The 26,530-nt window shown below is 34.5% G+C and overlaps 1 protein-coding gene and 1 pseudogene across 1 annotated transcript; one reads left to right on the forward strand and one right to left on the reverse strand.

The window, feature by feature from the left end:
- Positions 1–581: 581 nt before the first annotated feature.
- Positions 582–11,036, reverse strand: LOC138309722 (probable serine/threonine-protein kinase pats1). Its single transcript, XM_069250941.1, has 7 exons — positions 10,788–11,036; positions 10,357–10,487; positions 4,955–5,295; positions 3,362–4,268; positions 3,018–3,057; positions 2,523–2,828; positions 582–1,320 (listed from the first exon to the last, which is right to left on the reverse strand). The coding sequence occupies exons 1-7, from the start codon at positions 11,032–11,034 to the stop codon at positions 1,028–1,030; spliced, it is 2,265 nt and encodes a 754-aa protein (XP_069107042.1). The 5' UTR covers positions 11,035–11,036; the 3' UTR covers positions 582–1,027.
- A 1,087-nt stretch (positions 11,037–12,123) lies between these two features.
- On the forward strand, positions 12,124–19,635 carry LOC138309723 (uncharacterized; annotated as a pseudogene).
- The last annotated feature ends 6,895 nt before the right edge of the window (positions 19,636–26,530 follow it).

Below are 26,530 nucleotides of genomic sequence, written 5' to 3' on the forward strand. Positions count from 1 at the left end.
ATAAGATCGCAAGTGGTCGAAGAGCAGGATGAAACCTAAGTATATAAATCCATTTGATTGGACAGGTGGCCCCTGACATTCCTGACCACCCCTAAACGTATTCATATATTAAATATGTTTCTACTCAAATGAACGATGTCATAGCCGTATGTCATCAGCAGATTCAACGACATAAGAACCTGATGTATTACATAAGTTTTACAACCGTACTTAATATCTCAATTGATATTCACAACCAATAGGTTATGAAAAGCGTTCAAGTGTTCATTTTCATAATTATTGTTTGATGACTTGATATGCAATGGTGATATATTATTATTTTGAATGTTATTCAGCATATACAGATCAATTCGGAAGTTCCATTTCCAATATGATTTTAATAAGGGTGTTTAAGCTTTAGATTTAATCAGATGAAAATAATACGGACATTGTGTCGCAATGTTGATATATAAAAAAACATTCTTTGAAATATATAATGCTTCCATGACAAAATAAATGGTATTTGAACTTAACTAACCGATATCGTCCCTTTTTTGTAATAGTTATGACAGTATATGGAACTCAATTTGTCATAATTTTGATGAGATTAGACATTTGCGAAAAACATGTAGTAGCATGAAAACCTGCCTAAATACTGATAAATGCCGCTTATACGTTGTGTAAAGGATGATAGTATTTTACCCTTATACGGATTGATGATTAGAAACATTTCATTGGGCCCCTAAATGGTATTGAATTATCCAAAGCAATATCAGTAATTGAAGCATGATTAAAGCATATTGCAATATACAAAACGAAAAACACATACATTTGAATACATCTTCATGGAAAGAAAACACAAAAGATAAAATCATAATTATCCAACGATGCAAAAAGCATTCATCAATGAACTACAAAGTAGACAAATTACGTATCTTAAAAGTATGTAACCTTTTTGAAGGTGGTACCATGGAATCGATTAACTGACTCATGTCGGTTGATAAGATGTCACTTTCCCTATGTGATTTCCTGGCAGAGCTGACAGCACTTAACGACAATATGTCAAGGCAGTGTCAACCCAGTCCATGTGACACATTTTCATTGCCTTCAGTATCCTGATGACGGTTGCTTGATCTTGGAAGTTAAAGATCCAAAGCTTAAGGAGAGCCTCGAACCGTCGTTCAACATCAGGGTGATTCAATTCACATCTCTCTATGGCAGAGGCGGAAAGCCCAAGCTCCAGAAACAAATTGAAGTAATTTTTACCGATATTGTTCACAATACATGTGATTTTATCGACGTCTACAGGTTTCACAAGCTCCTCATTTGATTCCATGCCATCTGCAACAAATAATTTTACACGGTTGTCAATCACTGAGTATTGAATCAAATTAATATGTAGTCGTAAAATATGTCACCAAAATATTCATATTACACCTCGTGATCGTATTATATCCTTTACATGCGCCATTATATTTACCTTTCATCCGGATGGGTTTCATATCAACTGTATGTCGAATCTGGACACCGGTTATGACTTATATTTATCATTTATTCCATTTCTATGATCATTACAATTGAAAACCATACGTGTATATCTTTTTAATTTCCCCGCTTGCTCTAGTGTTCATGCCACCAAGTTCAATAAACGAAACAGCCATACCATCAGCTTCTAAATAAAGCACACCCCCCCATAAAAAAATAAGACCGGTTGGAAAGGTTATTTTCAGTCCATGCTATTTTGTCAAAACGGTAATACTATTCGAATTTAAAGACCGCACACTTTTACAAAACCACATTTTAAATTTTTGACCGTTATATATAGGCGTATGTATACATTTTCAGTGACGTAACATACGCATATGCTTGACCAGATGGGAGTTCATCGCCTGATATATTCCCATCTGGTTTAACATAGATTAAACGGGAAACTGAAAGTAAAAAATAGAAACATATGAGCAGTTAAATCAATCAAGTTACTTGATTAACTATTTTACTGTTACAGCTATATTTATGCCAATCGGATTCAGAGACGTTTAACACAGACACGTTTAGTGATATGACATTGATTACATGAATTACTACGCAAATGGATAAACTTAGGAATATTGTAGACCAGGTCATTTTCGAGAGCGATTGGATTTCGCGAATTTGCGAAATAACCCGATGCGAAAAAGATTTAAACCAAAATTACAGAAATCATGTGACCTGAAAATGCTGTTACTTATGATAACATGAATGTATAGGGAAAATAATCAGGAAAAACATTTTTTACGGCAATCATGATTTGATAATTTGAATGGATGTGTAAACAATGATTATATATGTAATTAATGTGAAAGTTGTGGAAGTGCATAATTGAAATACTTAATTAAAATATGGAAATTGGTATGTAAGTCCTTCTGAGAAAGGAAGAACATTGTTATTAACATGCATTTATTGAATATATTTGTTTGTTTAAAAAAAAAAAAGATTTGATAATTGGTATTATTTAAATCAATGCATTCTTATACAGTCTATTGATTTCAAATTATTAAATATACCTAGTGTGAGGGTTTCTGAACCTGCATGTATAGCGTTGCCTAGGTCATTACAAGTCATTTGAGCTTTCTCCATGGCAAGTTGTATGTGACGAAATGTGTGATTGGGATAACAACAAGTCCAAACCAGAAACATCTTTGTAGTTCGTGTTTGAACCCCGGAAATCCTGGCCTCGTCCTTGATATTCGAAATCTGAGCTTCTGAAAGGCCAAGCTCGATAAAAAGCTTGACACAAAGAGATGACTCTATCACAAAAGAGAGTCGACCGAGTTCCTTCGGTGTTGGCCTCCTGTCAAGGAATGTCTCCGCTAAAATAGAGCATGAATGATATTATTAGTGATATATATTGTATTTTGAAATACATGTACATTGGGTAATGTGTAGAAGTAAATAATTCATGAACATTATCACTTAAAGTTGAGGCAAACAAAAACGAATCTGTCAATACATGATGCGTAGTTTTGCATGGATCAATTATCTTTATGGTGCCTACTTACCGCTATCGAATCCGAGTCTCTGTTGTGTTATCCCGGCGGCCTGCACGATGATTGGAAAACAAACTTTACTACAGAGAAGTGATGTTAACGCTTAACATGTTTGGGAATGTTGTTGGTAGAGATGAAACGTGATACTGACGTTGGTATTTAGTTGAATTAGATTTGAGTGAAATTTTAATTCTAGATTTTTAGAACGGTATTACATAAATGCAAACAAGTATTTTTCTTTTCATATTTCAATTAATGGAACTATGTTATTTAGCACGTAAACTAATATAAATATCAAACACGTTATTTCAAGAAAACTGTATCTAATATATATATTATTTACAGATTATTTATACCTCTGCTATACCCCAAACCAGTAGATCCGATCCTGTCAATTTATGTTTCCCTCGACAGTCGTCTCCTTTACAGGGCATCCCTCCGTGGGCGTACATCACACTGTATATATCCACTGGAGTGTCGTATGGATTCAGGTAGAAGCCGCAGTGCATTTTGAACGAATACTGGTAATGCTGTTGACAGCTCATTGCCAACGTCTCCTGTAATTTCTGTTCCAGAGTTTCCCTAGCATGACGCCCCGATCCTGGAGGAAGTTCTGGTTGTGAAGGACTGAACACAGTGACCGCTATGGTTGATCGTTCCCAGTGCATGGACAGTATCATGCTGCAAAGATCGTTGATCTCGAAACATCCAAATCCCCTGAAAAGGCAGATGGTATCTTGTGCAGCTGTTCCGGGTAGTGCTGATATTTTAAAAGTCCGCAAGACCACAGCAAAGACTCTGTTAAACAACTCTTCTGGTACCAAGTCATTGAATATCAAACACAGAGTTTTTGAGACAGCAAGTTGTTTCAGAGAGTAGGTGATATCCTTGAGATCTTGGAGCTCTGCAAGTTTGCTTGGGACGGTATACGTCTTACTGAAGCGGACATCACCCGTAGTGTTGTCAGTTATCTGCATTTTTACAATAAGGCCAAACTTCTCCATCAATGCAAGCAAATTGTCGGCGTGACATAGGAAATCGTTGTTTTGTCTTTGGTTGAGAATGCCATTGATCAACTCTGGAGTCAGCTCGCCTTTAGTCTTATATTGTTCTAGATCGCGGGCCAGGATCATATCGTCTTGCTTCAGAAAAAAATCATCCTCTGTTATCAGCACAGAGAAAAAATCCACAAGGAACTGTGGATCGTTGACTATGCAGTCAATCTCCCTAAAATAGATCACCGACCTCGTACAGTGTAGATATCTAGAAAAAAGATCACAACACTCTCAAATATCTACTGTATCACCATAAACATGATAATATAACAGCACCCTCTATCATACTCAAAATGTGTCGTGACTGTCACTATTAAAGTAATAAAAGTATACTTTAACGTTTTGTCGTTTTAATATTTCCCTATCAGGTAACATGTCAATATTTTAATTTTTGTTTCTAGATCTTGATAATATCATACAGTATTTCGACTTTCCAACTCTTACACGAACATTGTTCCAACGACTATTTGCAATTTATGTAGGGATTGGAAGACACTTCCAGAAATTACTAGAACAATAAAGAGACGGTTACAAAAGATATCGAATCAAATACTTTAAATTGCAAAATCTTATAGATATGATTGAAGTATTAATATGCAGTAAATGTTTAAATGTTGAGTTACACATCACTGCACTTGTTCTTAAAGCATGTTAAATGCAGTATGTATATTCTATTATGAATGATATATATCTATATTACTAAGTAAACGTCGATGATATACAAAATGTAAAATCGAATGAGATAACCACTATTTTTACGAACACGTTGATTACTCGATATTATTAGATTTTAATGTTGAACAAGGTTTTGATGCTGACAAAACACTATTGTTATAGTTTTATTATTATATATGATCGCATTTGATGATAATGCGTAGCTTTCATGATACTCACTCCAGGGCCATTTTGATTTCTTCCTCATCATTAAATGGTGCGATAGACTTTTTATTGATTTGCAGCACGTCATTTAACGTCAGTATCTTGGTTCCCTCTTCTCTCTGAATCATTATCTCCATCTCGAAATGAAGCCATTTGTAAGGAAGTTCCCTGCCCCATTGGTCTTGGTGTTCTGCTAGGTTGGTTATCTGTCCACGCAGCTTCTCCAGGTTCTCATTACCTTGTTTAGGGTCTAAAGTGTTGTCTATTGTACAGAACCGGACATGTTTGTGAGACGACAGCTCCGGGAACTTTATTATGCTTGACTTTATGTCGTCTATCCGACTTTTGTAGTCCCCCTAAACAAAATCATAAAATTTATCTGTTAAAACCTTTATCAACAGAAAGTCAAACAGCATAGGTTAATGTCAGTTGTTGTTAACCCAGGTATATAAGAGAAATTCGTGTTTATTAAAACTAAATTATTCAGACTTTAGTATCATTCTTGATATCGTCATACAATTTGATAAATACTGATTAAACAATTAATAGTCATAAGACGTATTTAATGCAAAAAGGAAGAAAAAAAAGTGCAATCATCTATTTTCATTGGGCTCTTTCTTTGTAGAAGATAAAATTTATAAATATGTATGGATTGAAATTCTTGGTGAGACATCAACAGAGTATGAAAGCCAGAAAGGTAGTGGGCCTTCACGAAATTCCTGTTTCGTAGTGGACATTCATTCATGTCCCTTTCAAAACAGATCAAATTGAGTTGTTTCGGGTAAGAAAAAAATAACGACGCCAATGGATATAATACACATATCATTTGCTGCATAAACACAATGCTATATTCAATATATGAATTGAGGTTACGTGGATATCTCGATATCATACATGTGTCTTCAAAATAAACAAATATTTTGTTTAAGCTATCTAACATCTACATATATTTCATTTCTTTGTTCGTAAAAGAGCATGAATGTATTACGGATGTGGCTACCACTACACTTATGCTGCCATATTTTGTTTTTTTAGGAAAGCTATTTAAATCCCTAATAAACAGCCAGTATTAAGTTGGGGATTTAAATAACGTACAACGTATCTGCTGCCGACAGTGGATTAGAAATTCTAAATTCTAAAATTCAGTTTGAAGTCATTTTCATTTGAGTTTTGATGCTGTTAACGATATTAACGAAATTGCCCAAAAAGATACCGATTTCTAACTACGAATCCTGAAGTAGGATAATAGTTTAGAAAGACATATACTGAAATATTGTTTGAATTTATAACCACTGCCAGATCAAATTACAGGTATTGAATAATGTGATTACAGCGGAATTTAGATAGTAATATCGTGCTATATAAACATATATATTGAATTTTTTTTTCTCGAAACATTCAGCAGAAAATCTAGTTGTATGATATATAATGTTATAGATCACTTAGATGATTTCGTTATAAATATTGATGATTAAAACGGATCAGAAAGGGGGGGTATCACTTTGAACCATTTCACGGCCACTCAGAGATAAGCAAACTATTTTGCATGAAGATTCATTAGGGTTAGCTGCATATGCTATTCAGAATATTCGATTTTTATTTCTGAGCTCATGGTAATTTTAGGGGTCAAAGATCAAAAAGTGAAAATTCATATTTTCATTGTTGAAGTCCTAATTAACTAAATATTATAAAAGAGAATATATCTTTTATTTAAATTTTGGATGTAAATATTGGGTCGGTGAAGTTCAGTTCAGAAAACTGGTGAACAATTCAAAAAGTAGGTCACAGTGACCTAGTTAAGTATTTATCCCATATTAGCATTAAAAACATTCATATATGCTGATTTGTTCAACGATTTTATAGTTTGAGATTGATGTTTTAGACTGCATGTTGATCTTGACTTGACCTGCTTAAGATGATTAAATCCTAGGTCACATTAGCTATGTCACGTGTATAAATTAGGTCATAATCAATGAATGGTATCATCTGGTCACTAAGCATCCTCTGTTCTCCCATGCTTAAAGAAGGTTTATAAAATAATTAAGCTTGTCTTATGAGATTATTTCACTAAAGATAGGATGCTATAATTGTATGATATACATGATCGTAAAAGGCGACTAAATTTGATATCTTAATTTTGTAGTTTCTTAGATGAAAATGCTTTAAATTTTCAGCCATTTTATAGAGTGATGTAGAGCTTTATTATGATTTTGTCGTGATCTGCTGAAAATGACTGCATCTTAGGATCACATAAGATGGGCAATGGGGAGGAATTAGGCCATATTCAATGAAAGGTATAATCTGTCAATTATGTAACTTAAAAGTTTTTAATGTTTAAGCAAGTGTTTAAGCTCATTAAGTTGGTTTTGTGAAAGAATCTCGAGCAACACCTAAAATGCAAATATAATGCTAGAATTGTGCCATGCTGGCCCATTGCATGATCGTAAAAGGCGACTAAATATTGGATCTCTATCTAGTGGCTTTAGAAAACAATATATTTAACATCTAGCATTCACCATAAGAGGGTGTTATCTTGAAAATAACTGGTTTGTAGTGATAGGAAAGTCTTCCTGAGAATGAATCCTTTTCTATGTGATGATTGAGACAGAAATCCAATATATTTTATCTAGGTAGCCCCTGGAATTGAAATCCCAGATTTAGTCGCCTTTTCCGATCATGCAAAGAGGCAGTAGGCAACTCATAATTGCAATTTAGATGTTGCTCATTAGTTTCTCTTAAAACAAATGTAAATTACATATACACTTGCATGGAAAATCCAGAAGTGCATGCACTTAGTTAACAGACGATACTATTCATTGAATGTGACCTAATTTATGCATGTGACACAGCAAATGTGACCCTAGGATATCGTTATCTGAAGTAGATCGTGACAAAATACAAATCAAGTGATAGAAATCTTCGAAATCACTTTTCTGATCATGCAATGGAGAAGCAGGCACAATTCTATCATCCCAACTGCAGTGAAAGATTTGGTTGCAATAAACCCATAAGAAGCATAAATAATTTGAAAACCTGCTTTAAATATAAAAAATAAATAAAAAAAATAGTATGCTTAGTATATAGACGATACCATTCATTGAATATGACCTAATTTATGCACGTGACACAGCCAATTTGACCCTTGGATGTAATCATCTTATGCAGGCCATGTCAAGATCCACAACACAATCATGTCAAGCTGCAAAATCGTTGAAAAGTATTAGTTTTCAGCAAAAATAGTTTTTTAATGCTTAAATGGAGCACACTTAACTACGTCATTGTGACCTAATTTTTGAAGTTTTCATCAATTTTCTAAATTCAACTTCACAAACCTTTACAAAGATTTGCAGACAAAAAAAATGCAATGAGCCCAGAAAAAAAATAGGATATTCTGAATAGCATACTATATGCAGCTGACCCTAATATGTCTTCGTGCAAAATAGTTTGCTTATCACTGTGTGGCTATAAAACGGTCCAAAGCGATACCCCTCCGTTGGGATTCCAAGTTCAAATTCACTAGAATATTTGACAATTATTTGAATAATGATTTCAATACTACCTGCGGAATAGAAATTCAAAACGAAATGATAAACTATAACGCTCCTGTCAAATTAGAGATTTGAATTATAAATCAACTACCGACTGCGGATTCATGGTTCAACATATTCGACGTTGACGTATATATTTGAGCAATACTTTATTTTGCGGTTTTATTTTTATATGATAGCTAAATGTATTAATATGTTTTCAATATATACATGTTTATGTCTTATGTGGCCGACAGCAGATATTTACGTAAAAACCACTTCGAAATATTCTGTATGTAATTCATTCACAATATTTAGGTTGTCAATATGGCTTCAAAACTAATCATGTCGGTTTTTCATTGCTGCGGGATTTAAGTGCAATGTAAACCGTCAGGATTTTTTTTATATTTCGTTAAAGTGAATAGTCGGGCAAAGAAAACCAGTCTAAATGCGTTCATTGCCCTTCCAAAAGTCCTCACTTTTTACTAGGACTATCAAGTTCTGCTTACGTTTCCCAGTTCTGACCATTGAAATAAAGGAAGTTGAAAGCATTGAAAGCGAGGCTGCGTGGAAACGCAACCACGGACATAGTCAGCCGGGAGGACGTTTTAGGATTGCTATAGTTTAAATAAATTTCTTTGTACGCAGACAGATTTTGCCGAGAGATTTTATTTTTCTGTTTCATAAGAAATTATACTGGATACATTCACACCATTTTTACTGACTTTAGCCATCCTTGCCCGACTGTTCACTTTAAGGGGAAACGGCAAAATTAAATGCACCGGAATTTAACCACCCTCTTTCGATAAAAAAAAACAAATTTGCCCTTCGCAAAAATATCCCAATTAAAGGTATAAGAAAATATCAGATATATTGAATGATGTAGCATCATTGGGTGTTAGTCGCGTAAGCTCATTTATAAAGCTATAAAACAAATTATGTTTAATGCAAAGTCTAGATATCAGAAGCTCTATTTAAAGCACGATCAAGTTTGATTCAGTAGCCAATATTGCTGTTTGGTTATCTATATAAACAACTTAGTAGACATTTATGATTATTAGGTAAGACTTCAGACCGTAGCAGCTCAACAACATCACTTTTAAAATCAGCTGTCCTTTTCATAATTATACTATTTTTGGTTGACCAGCTCTATCTTTTCTGTTCTGATTGTGGTGAAATGAGTGCAGCTGTATGCCACTTTTCATAAAAGGATTTAAGCGTGTTTCCGTTTTGTATATTATATTATGATTATATTATGATTATCACATTCAGCTTCTATTGACAGAAGATATTTTTCTTCGAATTTGTACTACATTCAGATAAGCAATATAAAGATTATGCATGGAACCTTGGCGACTTTCACTAACATTCAAACGAGCAAAATAAGAGAGAGTGTACTTAAGAAAATAATAAATTAGCAAAACATGAACATAATGGGATATTCTGATACTCCGGATAACTTACACGGAAAATGTTCATACTATTTAGATAAACGATATGTGGTGACAACGAAAACAGTAATATATGATGTCGCGGTGGCCGAGTGGTTAAGATGTACCGACATATTACCACATGCCCTCCACCTCTGGGTCGCGAGTTCGAATCCCATGTGGGGCAGTTGCCAGGTACTGACCGCTGGTCGGTGGTTTTTCTCCGGGTACTCCGGCTTTCCTCCACCAACAAACCTGGCACGTCCTTAAATGACCCTGGCTGTTAATAGGACGTTAAGCTAATCAAACCAAACCAAACCAAATAAATTAATGGCCTAATAACTTTTGGAGGCATATACATGTTTTCTTTGTATATACATACACTTAAATTATGCACAAAAATAAGGCATAATTAAGTATAGCTACGCTCGAAACTTCCACGTCGTCTAAGTTTACTTACCGAGAATTGTGCCTTTAACTCGTCAAGGAATGTTCCTACCAATATTAGTGGGGGGTAATGTTCCTTTGTTCTTCCTGTATACTCCACTGCCGAGAAGGTTCCAATCATCCTTATCCATTTCTTCAGTCGATCTTTACCCAGAAAATATAATTTTGTAAGTTACAACATAATTTAATTTTATATTATTTGATATTTATTAAACTGAAATAAAATTAAAATATTGATATTTAATATCATACCATCCTCATTCATTTTCTATTATACCAAAAGTAGCATACATTGAATACGTTTAAAGTCAACAAATGAGGAAGTACGGTCGCTCGTAAAACATTGGATATAATAATAAAATGGAGAAGGGATAGCAAAACATGCCATTTGTAATATAATTTATTATCATAATTAATATGATAACATGCATCTGTTCTATTTACCTGTTTCCTGTTTGTCTTTCAGAAATTCTGGTAACTTGAAGACTAGTAAGTATATGCCATGTGACGATAGGAAGACATTATGTGATGTCAGGAATTGCAAGTGACCACCCATATCCCAAAGGGACACAAAAGCCATATCAGATCTAGCGGTGTGTGTAGCATTTTGAACTTCGATTAATTCCATAAGCATTTCGGTGTGTTCGTGAGTAATGTTCGACGAGAAACACTGGAATAAGAAAACGAACATTTATCTATACAATTCAATTTTTATTCGATTTCATATAGGGATTGGATTGCGCTTTTATGTTAACCATGCTTGTATGGAGCAATTCCTCTAAGAATATATTCTGAATATATTCTTAGAGGAATTGCTCCATACAAGCATGGTTAACATAAAAGCGAAATCCAATCCCTATATTTACACTCATACGACTTTATTTATTTATATTTTATACTATAAAATCGTGATTTGAATTTGACGTAATTATTCAATAAAAGTCGGTTAAAAGTGGGAGGAGCTTACTCAATTGAACAGCGAAAGATGACTCTTCACGTGAGGTAGAATTATTCATCCGCGACGACAATAAAGTTCAATATTTCATTGTAAAATAAACATGACAAACGAAGTAAATTTCAGAGAAATTTTTTTTTCATCTGATCAGAACTTTAAATATATATTAAATTTTGCTAAAAGTTAATATATAGCGAAATAACACAAAGAATTTGTTCTCAGCCACGTGTGTGAACTCGGTGACCGTTTTTGTGCAGCGAGGCGAACCTGACGCACGCTTACACACTGGAGTTTGCCGAAGTTGTCAAAACACCGATATTCAAGTAGCTCAACGTGTTTGAGATTGTCGTCTGACTTGACGATATTACATCCTTAGGAGCCATGTGATTATATAATCTACGCTTAGATCCATCGCCATCTACAGACGGAACATTTTCACTTGTGTTCGATGGGTACAAATATATTTGTGGTGACGCGCAACTGTCAATACGTGGATTACTAGCGGTGCATGCTTTATAACACACATGGTTAAATTCTCAAAGAACAAAGACAAGAGGATATGTTTATAACTGCTCTCTGTTAGAGGGGCTCACGCCCGTCCACCTCGAAGACGCGATCGTAGGATGGACACAGAGGTAATGTTTACATTTGACAGCACTGCACCTCGCCCCGGTCGGGATATTTTCCCGTTTCTTTATACAATTGTTAATTTGAAAAATGTTGGTATCATAGATACATACAAAACATATTTGGATTTATGCAGAGCATAAAGTAATTTATATCCACTATTTTTTCATCTATTATTATGTTTCTCCGGTTCATCAGTATAAAATTATGTTCCGTATCTGAGATTTATCTCCCTTATTTAGTAGTCACGTGACGTTGATTTATCACGTGACTCTCGATGAAAAAATTTCACACACTTTGCAACGACCTGGGAAAGAAATTGAAAATACGACAGATATTTTACTACTAAAAGCCAATCCAGAATAGCCGTAGCATCTGGTGAGATCCCAGGGGTGTGTGTAAAGGGAAATTTCTCTTATATTGCCGATGTAAGTAGCATTATTTCCAAATTTTTGGATTGTCGCTTCGAGGAGCGACTATATTTAGCACAGCCCTTTGTTTGTAAACAAACTGTTGAGTGACCGCGCTTACAGAGATCTGCTTAATCATGGTAGTGACGGCAATGTTGTTAGGACATTCTTTTTATACGAAGGATCAATGATTTCGTCCAAAGTTCGACAGACATTCGAGTAAATAGGAATTTTAATTTTAGTCCAAGTGAAGTGACGGTTCAGTGTCTGGGCGGGGGGGGGGGGGGGGGGGGGGCTCGTATTGATAGTATTCGGAGGAGGACCCTGCCGTTAGTGGAATCTCGTCGACCGGATATAGTAATTCTACAAACGGCATCGAATGATTTATGTGATCAATCTAAGTCATTGGAGGACATTTTCCGGCAAATGATTGATCTGTTGTTAGTCCTTAGGTATAAATTCGCAGTGCGCCATGTTATAGTGATGCAGGTGTTACATCGCCTCCCCCCTTCCAGACCCATTCGATATGCTGTCGATACAGTGTCGTTTAACGCGAGAGCAGAAGACTTAACCGTCGACTGGATATTTATGTGAAAGGCATAGACGGGGTTAAGTTTTATAAACTGACAGGTTTTTGGTCAAAAGAAAGTCAAATGAAAGTCTATGACTCGGATGGTGTCCACCTCAACTCAGAAGGGAATAAGAAGTATTACAATAATCTGAGAGGTGTCTTGGTATCAGCATTGAAACAGCTGTAGCCTAGTAGTAAGGTGGGTATGGTCGCATATATATATAGAGTTTTATACATTTGTATGTCAGTCACTCACCGTAATTGACTTACATGAATAGAATATGTCAGGTGGGTCAGTTTATATCTTGACCGGTACCCCATTATTGTTATGTGATACATGCATTACGTAATTAATTGCTTTTGTTACCAAACTGAAAATAGATATTATTATAAGCCGGCATTTCAAGCCGGTGTTTGGTTATCTGTTTTGTGCATGCATTTGACAATTGCAATCTTCATCTTGTATCTATATATATATATACATACCCGTTTTGATACATGTATGGTGGTTATATGTTGACCTATAAAGGTCAGTTTGCTGTCGTGTATTTGTAAGTGTCTTACATTTCTGTAAAGGCTGTGGTATACCGGAAATACAAGATGTTTCATACTGATTATATATCCTACACAGTACTTTCAGGCCACATATAAATATCATTCATGTATCATATAGTGATACAATTCAAGTGCACATAACTTGTTGACCGTGTGGTCAGATTTTGGTCGTGTATTTGTAACGGTGTTACATTTCTGTAAGGTGCTGTTCATGCTGTGTTTGTTTAGCACGAGTACCATTTACCAGTTGTTTATACTGATAATACAAATGTAACTATATATACAGCACCTTCAGGCCATACATTTTACCATCATAGGTGTTTATACTAGTTGACCGAGTGGTCAGTTTATGGTCGTGTATTTGTAACAATACTTAGTAGTGTTACATTTCTGTAAAGTGCTGTTGTTTCAGAATGTATTATTATAATAAGTAAGTGGCTTTGCACATGTACAGGCATTTATGCAGCAATTTTAGGCCATAATTCATTGACATGCTTATATTTTATGTGCATGCATATATAAAAATTGCTACTTGACCTGCAGGTCAGATTATGGTCGTGTATTTGTAACATTTTTTGTTTAAACATGTTGCAAAGCTTTAAGGTGCTGTGTTAAATTATCAATTACCAATTGCAAGTTATTGCAAATTTGTGCAAATATCATATATATATATATATATATAGCACAAGTTTAATTTAGCCAGCACTTCCAGGCCATATCAGTCTATTACACACATATATATGTGTGTATTGATCAATTCATCATTTATTTGTAACAGTATTTGTGTTACAGTTCTGGCAGGTGCTTAAATACATCATATTATCATACAATCATATATATCAACCAAACTTCCAAAAGGTTATGCATGGTTGGTCATGAAAATGAATTAATATATACATAGCACCTGTTCAGCCATTCAGACTCATTTGATAATATATGGCAGTGTTTAATTTGAATTGGCTAACAAGTGATTGATGTTACAGATGGTCAGAAAGAGCAAGGACAGTGGACAGGTAGAAAAGACAGCACAAAGTCAACCTGTGCCCAAAAAACGGATGACAGCAGTACCACCTGCCAGGTCCCGTGCACAAGTCACAGGTATGCCAACTCTAGCTAGTGCTGGACAGGGGCCTGCGAGAAAGAGGTCTGTAACAGCAGCAACAGGATCGGCCAGCCAAGAAAGGCTGCAGGTATCCTCAAGATATGGTCATCATGATGGTGACCATGAGGCAGCTCAATTAATGGACCAGCCGGTACCATTAACCAATGAGGAGCGGCAAGCTGAAATGGTAAATAATATCACGCAGCAAGTTCTGTCAAGGTTGGATGCCAGAGGCAGATCACGGTCTCGGAATCACAAACGAAAGCAAACGCGTAGAGAGTCACCATCTTTTTTCACCATCAGGTACAGAATCTGACAATGACATTAGTAGTGGTAGCAGTAATAGTGATATTACTAGTAGTAGCAGTGACTATGAAAGTTCTGATGATGATCTCGCTACCCCATCTTCTGCTCGCCTTTCTTGCCCAATATCCAGTCAAATTGATGTTAAATTGAAAAACAAAATTTGGCAAAATAAATATGTTATCTTTGCTAAATTGCTGCCTCAAACGAGAGCTTCGCATTCCGACTCCATAAGCTATCAGGCTACTGGTCACTCACATTTCAAAGTGACCAAATCAAAACCTAAAAATGTTATAAGCAACATTGAGCAATGGACAACAGCATTTTTGAGGTTTGTGGCTGTTTATTCAGAGAAATACCCTAAAGAAACCCCTCATGTCATTAAACATGGTGAGTTGGTCAGAGATTTGGCGAGTAGGAGAACCGGGAATGGCTTGGTTGGATTACGACCAACATGTTAGACGTGATATTGAGGTCAGATCTATTCCTTGGGGAGAATTCCATAATGAGTATTGGATAATGGCAAACACCCCTAGGTCGTATCCTAATACCGACCAGCTATTTCGAGGTAAGTCAAAGGGATTTCGTGCGAGACACAAATCCAGAATACCAACTGGACAATGTTATGCCTTCCATAAAAAAGGCAAATGTCTCAAGCAATCTTGTGCATGCCAGCATTCTTGCTTCCAGTGTGGTCAGTCCCATTCCGTCCTCAATTGTTCAAAGAGAGCAAACAACTCCAAAGTCCCAAACAAAAATCAGTTCGGCGCAAAGTAGTATGCAGTCGACTGGTACTGAAGTTGTTACACCAGTCAAAGCAAATATCTTGGTCAGGTTTTTGACAGGCTATGATGAGGATCTAAAGAAGTATTTGAGTAATGGTTTTTTAAAAGGTTTTCGTATAAACTTTGAAGGCCCACAGCAATTTAGAGTAAGTCGAAATCTGATATCAGCCTTTCAACATCCTGATATATTACAGGAGAAACTAAACAAAGAAATTATGGCAGGAAAATAGCGGGTATCTTTCACAACCCTCCGTTTAACTCCGTTTAAATGTTCTCCCATTGACTTGGTTCCAAAGAAGGAACCAGGTGAATTTCGAATGATTCAACATTAGTCTTTTCCTGAAGGGCTATCTTTCAATGACCATATTCCAGATGAATTTTGTTCAGTGTCTTATTATACAGTCGATGATGCTGTTAGCATCATTAAAAAACTTGGTCAAGGTTGTTTGCTAGCAAAAACTGATATAGAGTCAGCTTTTCGTATTGTCCTCATTCACCCATGTGACCATCAGTTGCTGGGTATATTTTTTCAGGGTCAGTATTATTATGATAAGTGTTTGCCAATGGGCTGTTCAATTTCATGTTCAATTTTTGAGAAAATTAGTACAGCCTTGCAGTGGATTGCTTGTACAAAGTTTGGGATACCGAACATGCTTCATGTTCTTGATGATTTTTTGTTTGTAGGTCCACCAGAATCGGGTATATGTTCTGTAAGTTTGTCACAGTTTATAAATATGTGTTTTGTGTTGGGCATTCCGATAAAATCAGAGAACACCGAGGGCCCTTCAACTGTTTTGACATTTCTAGGAATAGAGTTAGACACTATGAAAATGCAAGCAAGATTACCACAAGAGAAAGTTGACAAAATTAAGTTGGCCCTTCATTCAATCAAACACAGGAAAAAGGTGTCTTTAAGGGAGTTACAATCTTTAATTGGCTTGTTGAATTATGCCTGTTGTGTTGTTGTCCCTGGCCGAGCTTTCCTACGTAGATTGATTAATCTCACGAAAGGCAAGTCAAGACCTCATCATTACATTAGACTGAATAAGCAAGCCCGTTTAGATATTCAGGCATGGATTTTATTCATTGAGTCATTTAATGGAAAATCTATCTTTTTAGATGATGTGTGGCAGAATTCATCCAAGCTCCATTTGTATACAGATGCATCAGGCAAGATAGGTTTTGGAGCAGTATGTTGGAAAGAATGGTTTTATGGGCAGTGGAGTGAGTGTGGTTTGAAAAACCATGATATAACAATGAAAGAGTTTTTTCCAATAACCTTAGCTATGGAAGTATGGGGGCACAAATTTGCTGACAAGTGTATCTTGTTTCATTCTGATAACCAGGCTGTGGTTGAAATTATCAACAAAATGTCCCCAAAACATGCCTATGTCATGACCCTTTTAAGATGGTTGGTTTTTGTATGTATGAAACATAATGTGATGTTCCAAGCTGAGCATATACCGGGTAGGTTAAATATTTTACCTGATTTACTGTCCCGTTTACAGATAGATCGGTTCAGGACACTCGCACCGGCTATGGATCGATGTCCTACCAAGGTTCCACAACTCTTGCTGCATCGTTGACAGCAACAGCAAGGCAGTTGATTGCCGCCTCAGTATCAGAGAATACGCACCTGGCATATTCTACCGCCATGAACTCATACAACAGATTTCATCTACAAATGTTTGGGAGTGAGTTCAAATTTCCACTAACAGTTGCAAAAGTAGTTAACTACATTGCTTGGTTGTATGACCAAAAGAAATCACCAAATACCATTTCTACATACTTGGCAGGGTTAGCACATGGTCAGAAAATGCAAGGATATGCTGATCCATTACAGTGTTTCTTGATTAAAAAAGTGCTAAAAGGTGTATACAATTTGTCAGCTAGTCCAGACGTACGCCTCCCTATTACACCTGCTATCCTGAAGAAACTTATGATTGCTCTTTGCCATACAGCACCTAACAGGTTTGACCAGTACATGTTGAAGGCAATGTTTTCATTAAGTTTCTTTGCATTTTTGAGAGTGGGGGAAATAACATCTAAATCTCCACATTGTAGAAATAAAAATCTTTTACAGGTTTCGAATCTGTGTTTAGAGATAACACACAAAAAGCCTCAGCATATGTCTCTAACATTTCATAATTTCAAACACCACACCTCACAGAAGCCTATTGAGATGTACATTACTGCTCAAACATGTAAACGCATATGTCCTGTTCGAGCTATGCCAAAGCACATGAACCTCAGAAATAACGGTGCTTGTTGTCCAATATTTAAAATGGATGGATCTCTCCCAGTGTCCCAGGCTTTCTACATCACATAATTGAACCAGACTCTGTCTTTGCGAGTCTCAACACATCTCATTATAAATCTCAAAGTTTTCGCATTGGTGCAGCAACAACTGCCTTTCAATGCAACATACCTGAAGATCATATCAGGTTGATAGGTAGATGGAGATCAGATGCTGTCAACAGATACTTTAGAATATATGTATTTGAGTGCATGCACATTAACATCTGAAATATCTAATAAGAACCATTTACAAGAAGCATTTTCACTTTTCTTGTATGAAAGCCATGGTCAACGTACTACATACTTGTTTATTGCTCTATATTCTTCTAATTCGTAGTTTGGTTTGTCATTCCCTAACACTCTGTTATGTACTCTATGACATATATACCATAAATGTATAGGTTGTGCCAAATATTGGTGGACAGTGACTGACTGAGGTGGCACTGTCATATATAAAACTGTGTTTATATAGTTATGTATACATACTAGAATGACAATCAAGTTGATACAGTGACTGTCTGAGGCGGCACTGTGATACATGTGAACTGTGTTTTTATGTACTAGAATGACAATCAAGTTGATACAGTGACTCTCTGAGGCGGCACAGTGATGCATGTGAACTGTGTTTTATGTACTAGAGTGATAATCAATGCAAGTTGATACAGTGACTGTCTGAGGCGGCACTGTGATACATATGAACTGTGTTTAATGTACTAGAGTGATAATCAAGTTGATACAGTGACTGTCTGAGGCGGCACTGTGATACATATGAACTGTGTTTATGTTCTAGAGTGATAATCAAGTTGATACAGTGACTGTCTGAGGCGGCACTGTGATAACATGTGAAATGTTTAACTATATATAAATTATATATATTATATATATATATACTAGAGTGACAATTATTTTGATAAACAGTGGCTGCCTGAGGCGGCACTGTGATACATGTGAACTCTGTTTAACTATCTAGGGCACTGTACATGTGATACATCTGTTAATATATTGAACATTGTTCTACAACACTTCAGTGACAATCATTTTATAAACAGTGTCTGTCTTGAGACAGTACTGGGATACATGTTTTATGTTCAACTCTTTTTGAATTGCATTCATTTACAGTTACACTCATTTTATTTAACAGTAGCACGTTGATTTGCTATTTATAGCAACAGTCAACATATTTATGCAATATTATACACCAAACCCAGACCTGTGTTGAGGAGGTACTCCTGAATTGCTTGTTAATTGCTGGTTAAGTGTATGCAAATATATAAAATGTTAATATGTGTAAAGCAAGTTATGTTAATTTTCCATTACAAGGTGTATGGGCAATATTCAAAATTCAATTTCAAGAAAGTTATGCAGATACAGTATTTATGTTAAAGAATTCAATTTTTAAAACCTGTATTAGTCAGTTTTATACCTTTGCAAATAACTTTTTATTCTTTGATATACCCACATAAATCTCACTGGCTGGGGGGCACTTGATATTAAATACTCGTTATTTAATTTCAAGTTGATGGCGTTTTTTTATTTGTAAGCTACCCCCATCTTTTTTGGCATGTAAAACAAGTTTATCACTGGCATTTAATAAATGCTCAATTTCGACATATACACAGTCTTTGTTGTTTTGTTGCCAAAAAACATAGCAGTGAATTTTGTGGGTTAAGTTCTTCAGCTGGTTAAACAAAAAATACGATGATATAATTGGATTTATGCACAGCATAAAGTAATTTATATCAACTATTTTTTCATCTATTATTATGTTTCTCCGGTTCATCAGTATAAAATTATGTTCCGTATCTGGGATTTATCTCCCTTACTTAGTAGTCACGTGACGTTGATTTATCACGTGACTTTCGATGAAAAAATTTCACACACTTTGCAACGACCTGGGAAAGAAATTGAAAATACCCACCACCTCCCCTTCTGTAATTTCCTCCAGACAAGTGTAGTAGAAGATTTTTATATAATTTGTTTGCATCAGAATTAAAATTTGATACTATTCTTTCTGTTGATATAATGATGGGATGGCGTTTTTTATTTGTAAGCTACCCCCATCTTTTTTGGCATGTAAAACAAGATTATCACTGGCATTTAATAAATGCTCAATTTCGACATATATACAGTCTTTGTTGTTTTGTGGCCAAAAAAAAGATAGCAGTGAATTTTGTGGGTTAAGTTTTTCAGCTGGTTAAACAAAATACGATGATATAAATGTATTGTTTATATTTCCCCAAAATTCTATGAAAAACAACAATATACACGTAATGTTGTGTCAAAATGTAAACAAAGCCATGTGTTTCTTTTTAAAAAAGTAGCCCCTTTACTTTGCATAGAACATTTTCATACGCAAGTTCAAAGTTCAATGTTACCATGCAGTTATGGTTAACAAAATCGGCTAGTACTTGCGTATAGTGAACAAGCCTAGCAAATGTAAATATAGTCTCATATGCTTTACTACATCAACATTATGTAGATTCCATCGTCGGTATTGCCCATTTCATCAGAATCATGCATTGAAATTATGCATGCTGAGTGGGTTCGAGGTAGAATCCTATAGAAGAAATACACGTCCAAACGTTAACAACTGTTCGGGAAATTAATATCATGAAAGTCATTGTGTAATGGAATGCCAAAGAGTATATATTCTTTCAAAAATAGTAAAAGGTACGAGGAAAAAGAAAACAGGACAACTATACCTAACAATCTGTGTATTCCTGTCACATGCGTCGAGAATAACAGTTTCGACATCGGTGTAACGTAAACATCATGTTATATCAACGTCAAATTCAAATCACCACTACTGAAAATTGTCACGGCGCGCTGCTGATACGGTATTATTTCGAAAAAACGAACTACAAATGTAGGTACGGTGTAAAACAATGTATTTAAATGTTTTCCAAAAATATGAAAAAAGAAACATAAGTTGACAGAAAAAAATGTATGGAAACTTCTCATGGTCCAGACATATTTTTTTCTCTATAGGTGTTGCTATTAACACCTACAGTGGCGCCAATTAAAAATTTCCCTATAATTTGGCTGTTCTATCACACAAATCGCCGCATAATTCATATATAATACAGTAGTTATTAAGTGGAAGTATAAGCTAACGAGCTTCACACAATAGTAAATCACCCCAATGCAGATAAATACCCAATCTACAGATAATAAAAAAAAATAAAAAGTATAAGTATTACCATCAGAGTAATTATCTTCACTTGTAGGCGGTTTCGTCATCATTCGGCCATTCGTGTTCTCAATACTTCTTTGGATTCTTTGTCATCATCATGATTCCATGTCTTTGATCCCAAGTCTATTGTAAACCAATGCTGATATAAATCGGCTCCTTCTGTTGGTTTACGTGTCGTAAAGTCGACATCTTTATCTCGAAGACGGCTACACAGAGTTGTCTTTCCGACCCCTTCACGGCCACAAAAGACAACTCGGAGGTGTTGAACACCTCTCCCGTCTTCCTTTAAACTTTGCCAAATAGTCATCGATGTAAACCTGCAATGATACCGCATGCAGTTTAGTAATTTTAATCTCAATAGTAGGGCAAACCACACTTTCAAACTACACTTGCACTATATCTTCGGTAATATTTCAACATTTTATAAATTCTCATGGAAATGATGTCAGAGATAATTTTATTAATTGTGTTTTACTAAAGAAATCAGCATCATTCTTTATTCTTCAAATTGATGAGAATACATGGAATTAAAAAGAGGTAAAATGAATATATTGAAAGGGGACCTATTTAAATTTGGATTTACTGATTAAAGCTCACTCAGCGATAACATCGCGGATCTATATCACTGTAACATGCCCGTATAATAGAGTTCATATATTTAATTCGCACTATTGATCACTTTCTATGATTGGTCAATCTCTCATTCAGAGACCGATCTTCATGCATGGCTATAGCCTCTTTCACGAAAGCTTTTACTGAATTTGGATCGAAATGAAATTAGTTTGTACTAAGGTGCACACACTACGGGGGATAAATTTTTTGTTTTCGAGTTGTCTATAAACTTGAAAAGTTTACGTATACATTTGCTTTTCGGAACACTTATAGGCGTACTTTAGATAATACGACGTAACAGGTATAATTTCCTGATTTGATTTCACTACTCAAACTATACTTTCAGACATGCCGAATCGCGCATACGGTCACATATTTCTAATAAGCTTAAGGTTGAGCATCACTATTGACAGCACCGGTACATTCAATAGTATCCTTAAATTGTGAATAAAATATATTCATATAATTTCTTCATAATAATTAATCCTATTCATAGTTGCTGGTAGCAGTGACCAGTGCAATAATTGCACATGGATTTTTGGTTCAAGCCTGCCATTGAATAAATATGTTAAATATTAAGGTATTATTATAATCTCACTTTTGCTGTACATGTTGGTGTGAATGTATAGTGTGTAGCAGGTGTGTGAGGTATTCCCATATGAGTTATGTCCCCTTACCCGGGTCAATTATTTAGTTTTACTAATAATCACATTGCTATTTTTATGATTATATTCAAGTCGCATATATCGTAAAAGACACTTGACTTAAAATGTATTTCTCAATCTTGAGAAACAATTTGCAATCAATGAAATAAAATTTGCAATTAATGTCATTAATGCAATGATCGGTTGTATTGTTTTTTTTATTCCTATGGCAAAAATTAAATTTATTCGTCATGATTCTAGTAATATATTATAAATCATGGTAATGTAAAGTTGTAGCCCTGTCTTATTGTTAAAATCGAATATCAAATGCTCTAATATGTCTTTTTTACTAGTTACTAATGCATGCATTCAACACACACGTATAAATTAAAGTTATTCTTCCCTTGAATATTTTTTTTTCCCATTTTGGTTTAATACTTGTGTATTTTTGCATTTGAAAGAGTTATATGCTTTTCGTTTTAATCATATTACGCGATACTTCTTTTCATATTTTGTTCACAGAAATCACGACAGAGATTAAATGTATATCTTCTCACAAGGAATTTAACGACAGTTATTGAAGTCTAAAACATTCGACATATCATAACATATGTTATTTTCAAATATGCATCTATATCCATATTTATATCTTATTAGGATCCAAGTCATGGACATTTGATGACTGTATCGAACACAGTACCTATTTTCTATCGGAAATTTATATGTGATATCTAGAAGGTACGCTTACACTGTCTACACACTTCTTACACGCTTAATTCAATTATCAAATAATGCTTTAATACATTCGTAAGTATGGTAACGCATAGTACATATTGTTAAAAATTAATCATGAATTTAAAGCTGATTTTTTAATTTCAAGATAATATTTGTATCTATTAGATAAATGCATAATTATTGGAGAATTCTTACTCATCACTTCATTTTCATTAAGATATCATCTTTCCAACTTGTAATTATTCGTTATAGCCTTTGTAATCGGACGTTCTTAATCACTTTAAAAGTATATTCTAGCAGTTTCATTATCTAACCCAGACGTATCAAACTAAGTAGGTTTTGTTTAGTATTTTATTTTGTTTTAGTATTTTATTTTCATATTGTATAAGTGGATTATCTGCCCTTGCTTGTAGGTATTTTTGATATTTTGATTAATTGATAACATTGAACAGATATTGTTCGTCCGTAAGATAAGTATAGGTTTTTTGTCTTTATAAAGAGAACAGATAATTTCAATTTTCTTGTTACGAGATTTATTTATATCGTTGTCCGTAAATTTATTTATAATAGCCTAATCAAGTTTACAAAGGGTGTCGCGTTTTTAACGTTGCTTCTGATTGGTTTGACTCGCGTAATGATTTCATAGACAAAAGAGTCCCAAATGGTAATTTTGTAATATTGAATTGAACATTATCTTTAGAAAATGTTATAAATTAATTAATGGAATTTTTTATGTTATGGGTTTATAACACAAAAATTGATTACTATTCTAAATAAATTACATTCCTTATTTTATATTGAAGCTGTAACATTATTCAAGTTAATCATTAAATAGATTTGAAAATGCGACATGAATTTGAATTTCACATATGTAGAATTATATCATGCGGTATTTATTGATAAATATTTATATATTACAAGCCTAAAATTTAAGTACATAGACAATGATTTGGCTATTGACAACTTTTAGACTACAATGTTCAGTAAACTGATTTTAAAAATGAATTCCTGGCGTAAATGATTTAAATATAATATTAATATTTTTCAAGGGGATATTAATATGGAATTTTGCTATCATCCTAAACATTCACTTAAATTGTCATAGCATCGGTCGTTATTTTATTGCTTTTTATATATTGGAATCGGGATTGGTGACTTCATCAGTTAATGCAAGTTCGTGATTTTCCGAAATCGATTGAGCTATTAAGATTGTTCAAATGACAATTGATCTTAATTCAAGGTCAAGGGGATAAAATAGTGTTATCTAAAAGACTTCTTGTCAATAATTATCAGGAATGAGACATAAGAAACATGATATCGATCATGTACCATACTGGAATAACGGCTTCAAAGTTTTTTTTTTAAATGAATGGCCCCAAAAACATGATATCAAACATTATAAATTAATATGCAAGGTAATAAAATTACAGAAATTTTTTTCCTTCTAACACAAAAAATCTTTGACCTGAAGTATTTTGACTACATTTGTACATCGAAGTGTGTAAAAGTAAGTATTAGTCTGTCACAGAGTTTTCTCCTTCATTGTAAACTTCGTTAACATCACCATCAATGATTTGTTCAGAAGCACGCTATACCAAACATTGTGTTTACTGTTATCTAATGACGTTGTCTCTATCTCGCATCCGATGGGGCTCGAAGGGAAAAGCCGAATCTATTGATGCAAGTTAAGGTGTGTTGAGTTAAAATAGAACACAGAATATTAGCACAGTGGAGCTAGAAAACGTAAGAACCAAATTGAGAACTACGTGGATTAAATCGTTTAAATATGTGACCGATATTGAATGGTCTTGTTCAGCAAAACTTACTAATTTAAAGCAGTTTCACTGACCAAATCAATATCATTTGGCTTTAATCACGGTGACGGATGTAAGCGTGTTAGTTTGTTACTTTGGGATGAGCCCTTATTATGTAATTTGACTGTTCTTTGAAGAATGAGCGATGCTAATATTTTGTGTTTGCCTGCATTCTGCATGTAAAGATAAGATATGTTACACGGATCCATGGCTTACGTAATTAGTTGTTTCACAGGTCTTGCATTCCAGACTGGTTTAATGTAAGGTTGATTTGATATTGATGCAGTTTTAATTGCCAATACATTTTTGTGTTAGTTTTTACAGGGTAGTTTTGTGCCATGTTGACTTCAAAATTCCCAGGACAAGCATACGTCTGGCGTATATCACTCATTGTGAACTTATATATAGTCAAAGAAAACGCTTTCTTAGTTTTAAACAGAAAAGTGAAGAAAAGGGAGACATATGGTAAAATGTTAGTCTTCGTTTCTATGTATATCATCTTATCAACACAATTTGTACAATTGCGTAATACTATGTACATTCTTATATTTTTCAGATCCGACACCATGGTTGAGTTATGGTAGCCTGGGATAGTGAACAAGTGTGTCGTATTGTAACTTTCAACTACATGTAGAGGTGTGTATTCGTAATGATTTAGTGACGTGTATTTCTAAATATATGTATGTTTTACTAACATTTCTAATGCTATATTAGTGTTAACTTGTTAACAAGTTAATAATTCAATTAAAGAATCAATTTCGTTTTTCGAACTCACTGCAAGCCTACATTTGAATACCATATGCATGATTAAGAATAGTTTTTTTCTTTATGAGGTTGTTTATAGCTGGAGATAATTGTCATTTTTGCAGTTTAATTATAATTGTCGCCTCATTCACTAAAACGTTGCGTAACTGTCACTTTTCGTAAGTTATACGTGCATCACGTTTATTGAATATCATACAAATGTTTTAGATAGATCCTGACATCAGTAAAATGTATATATGGGGTAAATACCAATATCAAGCAACGAAATGATAATTAATGGAACTTGAAGTAAATGGACATACCATACAGTAATCTGTAAGTAATGACAATCAGTGAATGTAACCCATGCAAAAACGGCAATTACGCTATATCAACGATGTAACTGTGTGGTTTTTTGAAATAGAGGAATGAGAAATTTTAAAAGTTCCATTTATTTAAATAACAGTAATTTGATCAACAGCAAACGGATTGTTATTTTTAGACAACGAGTTAAAATTAAATTTCAATAAAAAAATGTACATACTGAATTAATCCATTTTGCTTTAATATCGTTATGCAATTTTAATATGAAATTAACGATGGCCCGTTTGAGCCTGTCAAATTACAACTACCTGATTAGATAACTGTTTACATTTATAAATTGACAAAGTGTAGGGCACATGAGGCATTTACTGGTTAATGAGGAATGTTAAGATTCCAGTCTGACCTTTTGGTTCAGCTTTGATTAGAATATATGCAGCGATAACGTTGACAAAATGATGAAGTACAACTTAATAAATAACGTAGTTTGAAATTAAGACAGGCTTCAAAACAAACCG

The sequence above is a fragment of the Argopecten irradians genome, chromosome 15 (assembly GCF_041381155.1).
Source record: "Argopecten irradians isolate NY chromosome 15, Ai_NY, whole genome shotgun sequence".
Classification (NCBI taxonomy): domain Eukaryota; kingdom Metazoa; phylum Mollusca; class Bivalvia; order Pectinida; family Pectinidae; genus Argopecten; species Argopecten irradians.